At 60.0% G+C, this 8541-nt stretch overlaps 1 protein-coding gene across 3 annotated transcripts in view; it reads right to left on the bottom strand.

Annotated features, from left to right (window-relative positions):
* Positions 1 to 8541, bottom strand: part of SLC6A6 (solute carrier family 6 member 6) — a 95485-nt gene that overhangs the window by 18942 nt on the left and 68002 nt on the right. For all 3 annotated transcript variants that reach the window (XM_006160681.3, XM_014592482.2, XM_014592483.2), the window contains one exon: positions 43 to 177. In XM_006160681.3, the coding sequence (XP_006160743.1) occupies positions 43 to 177 (135 nt within the window). The remainder of the gene's footprint in view (positions 1 to 42; positions 178 to 8541) is intronic.

The raw sequence follows: 8541 nt of genomic DNA on the forward strand, positions 1-8541 counted from the left end.
TGGCGCGGGGAGAGAGGCTGTCGGGGCCCCGCGCGGCCGTACCTGTGGGTCCTCCAGGCGGGTGATGTCGGGGTACAGATAGAACTTGATGCCCGCGCCTGCGCCGGGCAGGGTCAGCCCGCGGACCAGCAGCACCAGGAGCATGGCGAACGGGAAGGTGGCGGTGAAGTAGACGACCTGGAGGGCGAGAGGGAGTCAGGCGGCCTGGGGGGAGCACCTGCGGCCGCACATGCGCGGACCGTCCCAGCGCCCTGCGCTCCGGAGCCCGGTGGGCTGTCCCTCTCGCTGTGCAGCCTTTGACCTGTGGCCTAGCCTCTCTGGGCCTCGGATGCTTCACCTGTCACCTCGGCATGACACGGCGGGCGCATGTGCGTGCGTGCCCAAGATCCCGAGAGGAGAATGGGATTGCGGCATGGCCATCCCCCCTGGGGGGTGATTTCTCGCTTTCTGTCTCTCTGTCTCTGTCTTTCTGGTGAGCGCACGCGCCCTATAGCAAAAACCTCTCCAAGAAAAATCAAATCAAATAAATAAATAAATAAGTCGTCCCAGGCACCATCCGAACTTGAAATAAAGAGAGTGGACAAGCTAGAACCATGCCCCTGCCCTTGACAGACTGTTCTCGCAGGGTAGGGCTCCCGGCACTGGGCACTGTTAGGGACCCTGACCTACAGCTACGCATCAGGTAAGTCCGGGTTCAAATCCAGCTCCGTACCCTCACCCGCTGGGTGGCCTTAGGCGTGTGGCTTAGCCTCTCGGGCCCGGGTTTTCTCATGTATGAAACGGGGACAGGATGAACAGGGCCCTTCACCAACGGGCAAGGACCCAGGGGGACGATGCTTGGAGTGTTCCCACAGCGCCCATGCCCGTGGGTGCCCAAGAAAGGGGCCTGTTATTGATCCCGAGTTTGCTGGAAGACATGGGAACCTCTGGGAAGGAAGCGAGGCCCTCAAGCCTCTCAGCCAGCCTGTCCCTGTCCCCGGCCCGCGAGCACCTGCCAGACCCAGCGTGGCCTCAGTCCTGGCGGGTGGAGTTTTGGTCTCTCCCTCACATGAGAACCTCCTGGGCAGGGTTTAAGCCAGGGGTCACCGGGAGGTGCCCAGCTGACAGCCGGTGACCTCTGGAGTGTCGAGCAGGGCCCTGCTGAAGCAGGACTCCCCGGACATAAGCCGCCTCCCCGCTCGCCACACCCCAACAACGGAGCTGCGTGGTGGAGGAGCCGAGGCCTGGCGGGGCTCCAGGACTGCCCGTGTCACCCGCCGAGGGTGGGATTTGAACCCGGATCCATGGAGTAGATTAGTCACCTTGCTCTGAGCAAAGGCATGAGGTGTTTACTTCACCAGTGGGGGACACGCAGAAAGTCCATGGTGGCCCCCGAAATGCACTCCTCCACCCTGCTGACCTCTGGGGCCAGGGGACCGGGAGCAGCCACTGCCTTTTACCAGCATACCCATTTTACAGGCCCAGGGAGCAGAGGGATGCGTCCACGTCGAAGGGGACAGGGCCAGGACACTGCAGGGGCCCGGAAGGCAACAGACGGTGACAGTGCCAGAGCGCCGGCTCAGGAACCCTGGACCAAGCGCAGCTGGGCGGCCACAAGCCCTTGGGTGGAAACTCCCAGAAAGAGGCTTTGGGAGAGGCGAGCAGGGCGCTCTCAGGGCCTGGCTGGCCCCACTGCCACAGCCCCCGGCGCGCCCAGCCCCAGTGCCGGCTCACACCTGGCACTGTGCCCACTCCATCCTGCCCTGACCCTTTGAGGTATGTTTCATTAAATACCCCATTTTGAAAGCGAGTCATCCGAGGCCCAGAGAGAGCCTGTCACTTGCCCAGGGCCACACAGCACTTAAGTGGCACAGCAGGGACCAGCCACAGAGCCCGTGCACAACGGCAAAGCCTTCCGCAGCTGGCAGTTCATGAATTCCCTCCCAAGGGGCTGGGCCAACTCTGCAGGTCTGAACGCCCGCGCTGCAGCCAGCCAGCAGGCCTCAAGCAAGCCTCTGCTCTCTCGGAATTTCATCTCCCCAGCTCCGAGGCGGGGGCTTGAACCGGGCTCTGAGAGTGCCTTCTGCTCTGTAGCTCTAGGTCGAGGGCGTGGAGGGCCCAGATCAGTTGGGGTGTGAATGTGGCCCTGCCACCTCCCAGCTGGCGACCACAGCCTCAGTTTCTCCTCCTAACGACCAGGGTGCTGGGTGCTGGCCTCGATCATCCGAGTCACAGTGTGCACCCTAGATTTTTTTGTTTTTTTGGGTTTTTTTTGTGGGGGAGAGGTTTTGCTGTAAGGTGCGTGCACTCGCCAGAAAGATAGAGACAGAGAGAAAGTGAGACATCACCCCACCCCGGGGGAATAGCCATGCCTCAATCCCTTCTCCTCCTCCATTCTCCTCTCGGGATCTTGGGCACACATGCACGTGCACCTGGCATGAGATCAAGCCACCTGGCCCGGGACTCGAACTGCGGATGACTACGTGGGAGTCCAGGAACATAGCCATTATGCCAACTGCTGGTCCTCCACTCTCTTTCTTTTCCTAAGAGGTTTTTGCTTTAGGGTGTGTATGCTCACCAGGGGAGATGGCCATGCCACAATCCCTTCTCCTCCATTCTCCCCCTGGGATCTTGGGCATGCACACACACACGTCCATTGTGAGTCTCAAGCCGCCAGGACCGGAACTCGAACCGTGGTCGGCCATGTGAGGGTCCAGCAATGCTATAACTGTTATGCCATCCGCTGCCCCTATAGTACTCACTCTAGAAACCTTAGTACTCAGAGCTAGACAGTGACAGGGGACGCAGAGGATGGCATCAGGTTCAAGACCCAGACCTGGCTGCACACACTGGACCACACAGGCCCAGGAGCTGGGCTGGCTGAGCCGGGGTGGGCGCTGAGGCGAGGGCCCTGTTCGGGGTGCCCTGTCTGTCTCCCCAGCCAGCCCTATTTCTTCCACTTCAGGCCAGCAACCCTCCCCAATTTCCCAAGGCAAGAAAGCCGACCTGAGCGGGTGGGGGGCAAGTCAGGAAGCCAGAGAAGGGGTGAAAGGAGTCAAAAAAGAAAAAAAAAAAAAAAAAAAAAAAAGGAACCCGGCCTGCCCCACAGGCTGCTCCTCCCTTCCTGTGGACAGACAGAGGGATAGGCACCCCCAACCAGTTCCCACCTCTGGGGCTCTGCGTGGGCCACACCCGAGCTGTGAACAATGGCTGCTGAGAGCCCGCTCTGAGGGCGGTCACTTCAAAGCCAGCTGGGGCCCAGGGCTACCGGCTTTGTGTGGAGGGGTGTGGAGGTGGCCTCCCTTGTTTTCCCATATTTCATTTACTTCCCAAGCACTGCCGTGCCTATTGTGCAGCAGGGCAGAGATAATGAGAGGTTTATGCTATTAACTCAGCTCACGCTCACAGCGACCTGGAACAGTGAACGAGGTACCATTATGACGGCATTGCTTTTTGTGTCTGTTTTAGAATTCTTGCTTTGAAATAACTTTTTCATTTCACTTCATTTATTATAATCATAATTATTATTTTAATTTGACCAGAGACAGAGAGAGAGGGAAAGTGAGAAAGCAAGCTGCTGGGTCCGGGCCTCGAACTGTTATTGGCCATGTGGGAATCCAGCACCCTTAACCATCATGCCACCTGCCAGCCTCTTAAGAATTATTTTCTAGATGAAAAAACCAACCAACAAACAAAAAAAAAAACAGGAACCAGCAGTTAGCGTAATGGCTCTGTCGCTGAACTCCCATGTAGTCAACCGCGGTTCGAGTCTTGGATCCAGTGGCTTAAACTCACATTGAGCACGTGTGCGTGCGTGCCCAAGATCCCGAGAGGAGGATGGAGGAGAATGGATCGCGGTGTGGCCATCCGCCCGGGGGGTCATTTCTCGCTTTCTGTCTCTGTCTCTCTCTTTCTGGCGAGTGCATGCGCCCTATAGCAAAAACCTCTCCAAATAAATAAATAAATAAATAACAGGCCCAGAGGGGCAAAGTCACCTGCCTGGAGCCCCGAGGTTAGTCGGTGACAGAGGTAGGATGGTCCCGCTGTCTCCTGGGTGTAGCTGTTCCCCGTCAGCCCGAGTCCACCGCCCCACCTCGTCCCCTACCCCAGCGCCTTTCAGAAAGCTGGCCTTGTTTTGAAGAACGTGCCGCTCCGAGCACAGGCCCCGAGAGCCATTCTCAACTTTTCCGTGACTCCCCGGGGATCCTCGTGGGAGCGGCTGGTGCCAGCCGCCGCCGTGGGCCCCTACGCGGTGGCCCAGCAGGCCTTGCCGCGGGACGTGGTATTTTTCCGCTCTTGCTGGTGAGCCTCTGTGGCTCCTCTGAGGCCTCGGCCAGAAGCCCTGTGGCCCGGCTGCCCTGGAAACCTGGAGGACCAGGACGTCCGCTCCCTGTGGGTGTGCGGTAGGGACGGGGCGGGAGGCCTGGAGGCAGCGGGCGTGGGGTCTCCATCTGCCCTGACTTCTGGAACGGGAAGGCCTTGACGGATGGGCCCGCCCATCCCAGAGATAGGGGGCAGTCCCTGAAGGTGCCCCGAAGGTTCTCAAAGCACCCCCGTGTGTGTGTGTGGGGGGGGGCAGAGGTCACACCGGGGGAAACTGAGGCTGGGAGGGTCAAAGGATAGAGCTATGATCCCAAACCAGGTCTGGTTCTGCACCTGACCTTGGACCTTTTGGTTTCTTTCTTTTTTTTTTCCCCCTTTTTTGGAGAGGTTTTTGCTACAGGGCATGTGCGCTTGCCAAAAAGTAGAGACATCACTCCCCAGGGGGGACGGCCACACCGCAATCCCTTCTCCTCTGTTCTCCCCTCAGGATCTTGGGCACACACGCACACACGACTGGCATGAGTTTAAGCCACCGGGTCCGGGACTCGAACCGCAGTTGACTACATAGGACTCCAGCAGCATAGCCATTACACCAACTGCTGGTCCCTGGATTCTTTTTTTTTTAGAGAGAGATTTTTGCTAGAGGGTCCGTGAGCTCGTCAGATAGAGAAAGAAGATACAGAGAGACAGAAAGCGAGAAATCACCCCCTGGGAGGGATGGCCGCACAGCAATCTTGTCTCCATTCTCCCCTTGGGATCTTGGGCATGCACGCACATGTGCCTGGCAAGAGTTTAAACCTCTGGGTACGAGACTCGAACAGCTGTCGACTACGTGGGAGTGCAGGGCCATAACCATGACGCTACCTGCTGGTCCCCTGAACGCTTTGGTTTCTAACGACAGGGCAAGAAAAGCAGCCTTGGAGGCTGACCTTGGAGAGGCCAGGCTCGTGCCCGGCCCCTGCTCCCCTGAGTCCCGGGACTGCCCTTCCTGGGAATGTCTACTCCCGTCCCTTCCTAGACCCCGTGCTCTGTGAGACCAGGGACGCACCTGCCTCGTACCCTACTCACTGCCCCCTCAGGGGTGAGGAAGGAGATGGAAGATCCTGGGGACCCGGGCAGGAGGGGCTGGGGCTGCTCAAGTTCAAATCCCAAGTAGGTCACGACAGGCTGTGTGACAAGGAGCGAGTTCATTAGCCTCTCTGGGCCTCAGCATCCCCCTGTATGAAGTGGGACCAATGACGCCACATGCTATGGAATGCTCTGAGGACCAGGCAAGCTGAGGCACAGCCCTGAACACGGCGCCCAACACCCACGTGAGACCCAGAACACGTCATCACTATTGTTCTCTTTGAATGCTTTTGCTCTAGGGCATGTGCACTGGCCAGAGAGACAGAGAGACAGAGAGAGAGAAATCCCCCCTGGCAGGACGCACACATGCCTAGTGCGAGTTTTAAAGGCGCCAGGTCTGGGGCTAGAACCACAGTTGACTACGTGGGAGTCCAGCGACATAATCTTGACACTGTCCGCGGGTCCCCTACCACTAGGGGACCATTGTTCTTGCGTGAATTAAACTGCAGTCTCCTCTGGGCCAAGCTGCAGACTGGGAGCACTGCCATTACAACGGGGAAACGGGACTTGGGGAGCGAAGTGTCTTGAGCCTTGAGCCTCCCAGGCCAGGCCCTCCCTCTATGCGCAGAACAGAACAAGGCCCATCTGCCGCCCTTGGGTCCGTCCCGGTTGGCCGTGAACCTGGTCTGTGGCCAGGGCGAGGAGCCACGGGCGGCAGGCGGGCGGGCGGGCAGACGCCTGAGCGTGGAGCTCGAGGAAGTCTCGAACCGACTGTGTTTGTCTTGGCTCCTCTGGGCTGGCCGGGGCCTGCTATTGTTCTGGGATCCCCCCACCCCTCGGAGGGGGCGGTGGCTGAGGGTGAGCCAGGGGACCTCGGGCCGGCCACGCCTTCGCTGGCCCCGGCTGCAGCCTGGCACCCTCTGCTCGGCTTTGACTGTTCTCCAGCATGCCCCGCTGCGTCTCAGCTGCTGCCCGCTGGCCCTGGTCTACGGGTCTCCTCCCTCACCCTGGGGGCGGCCCACGGTCTGCACTGACACCCCCCGGACCTGTGCATGGTCTGCTCCTTCTACTTGGAATGTCACTCCGGCCTCCCATCACGCCGCCGCCCCAGTCCCCTTCTCAGTGACCCCGGCCTGGCCACCCTGCTGAAATTGCACCGAACGCTCCCTCTTGTCGGCCTTCCTTCTCTCCCACGGCTCTCATCACTGACGGACTCCTTCTCATTCATCTTGCTATGCCTGAGCTCTGCCAGACTGCCCGTCGCGGGCTTGGCGGAGGCCGGTCTGTGTGGCTGCCCACCCCCTGTGCCCTGGCTCCATTCCCGTGACGGTACCAGGCTCATCGTAGACACTGGGATACATCGGTGCCTCTGACACTGCTCAGGGCCAGCGCTCACAGAAACTTCCAGAAAGACACGCTTTTGTGTGGGAAACCGAGGCAGACTGAAGCAGGAATTAGCATCACTGAATAGTTCTTTTTTTTTTTTTTTTCTTTTTTTGGAGAAGTTTTTGCTATAGGGCATGTGTGCTTGCCAGAAAGACACAGAGAGACAGAGGGACAGAGACAGAGAGACGGAAAGCGAGAAATCACCCCCCAGGGGGATGGCCACGCTGCAATCCCTTCTCCTCCATTCTCCTCTCGGGATCTTGGGCACGCACGCACACGCGCCCGGCGTGAGTTTAAGCCACCAGGTCCGGGACGCGAACTGCGGTCGACTACGTGGGAGTCCAGCGACATAGCCATTACGCTAACTGCTGGTCCCTCATTATTTTTTTTAAAAGACAGAAAAGAAATGGGCTGGCATGGGCCAAGAGCATTCTCCAAGGAGGGGTGGGAGTGCCAGTTCCCCTCCCCTTGCCTGAGCCCCTGGAGGGTGAGCGAGTGCGAGCACTGGAGGCAGAACTGCTCCTGCCTGGGCCGGGTACAAGGATGGCAATGGGCCCTGCCCGGGGCACAGGAGGAGGGCGCGCAGGGGTTCACAGGATCGCCCCATTCCAGGGTATCTCTCTCTCAAAAAAAAAAAAGATGGAAAGACAGAGGGGAAGCCAGGGCCACGCCTGAAGACGGGGGAGCCAGCACCTCCATCCTTTATGGCCCAGTGCCCCGGGATCAGGCTCACGCCCTGACCCCAGGCCCCGTGCACTGCCTTAGTTATCAGAACAGCTCTGCCACCCACCAGCAGCTGCTTCAGCTGGGACTGCGAACAGCTGCCATTTCCAATACCGTCCGTGAGCCAGCGGGACCTCACACCTCCACCATGGCCCTGACTGGATGGCTGCTGCAGCCCCGGCCTCTGTGTAATGCCGCGACCAGTCGCCGATCGCCAGTGACAGCCAGCGCGTGGCTGCCGGCGGACCTCTCAGCTATGAGCGCGCGATTCCGTCCCCAGCGAACGCTCCCGCGACACGGACACCGTCACTCCTGGCTGGAGTGTTAGTTACAGGGTAACTCAGTGCAGCTGACCCAGCTGACCCGGCCAGTGCTCCCTGGCCATCACGGGGACGCAGGCGGTTAGGGGACAGCCCATGGTCCTGTCTTTCCCACAGGCCCTGACTCCACTCTGCCCCGTAAGGCTCCCTGTCGGCCCCCAGTGCGGAAGTGACCACACGGCTGCCGGTTGCTACAGCTCCCAGCGCCTGCCACCTGCTCACCACGAAGAAGGGTCGGGCCTTGGTGGTCGGGGACTGGCAGCTTGGAAGTGGACACGGCGGGGCGCTGAGGCCGTCGGGTGGGCAGATGCGAAAACACCAGAGGCCCACGCTGTCCACTGCCACGCCCTCCCTCGTGGGGCTGACTGTGGGCAGGAAGGACCGGCAGGGCGGGGGAGTCTCTCCGCCCGGGGCTGGCTTACTGCCGCCCTCCCCGAGGTAGGGGACAGATGCCCAACTTACCTTCCCCGTGGACCTGACGCCCTTCCAGATGCAGAAGAAGCAGATCAGCCAGACCAAAAGGAGGCAGAGCGCGAGGTCCCACTTCAGTGCGCCGGGGTGGCCGATTCCAGGTGACAGGCTCAGCACGTTGCGCCTTGGGGGACACAGAGCGAGGTCAGTGGGGCTCGGCACGGCACGTCCGAGGCCTGGACTCGGAGGCTGCGTTTACCTAAGTCGTCTCCCCTCTCCGGGCTCTGGAAGCCCCACCTGCCTCTTTCCGGAGTTGTCGGGGGTCAGGAAT

The sequence above is a fragment of the Tupaia chinensis genome, unplaced genomic scaffold (genome assembly GCF_000334495.1).
Source record: "Tupaia chinensis unplaced genomic scaffold, TupChi_1.0 Scaffold000704_1, whole genome shotgun sequence".
Classification (NCBI taxonomy): domain Eukaryota; kingdom Metazoa; phylum Chordata; class Mammalia; order Scandentia; family Tupaiidae; genus Tupaia; species Tupaia belangeri.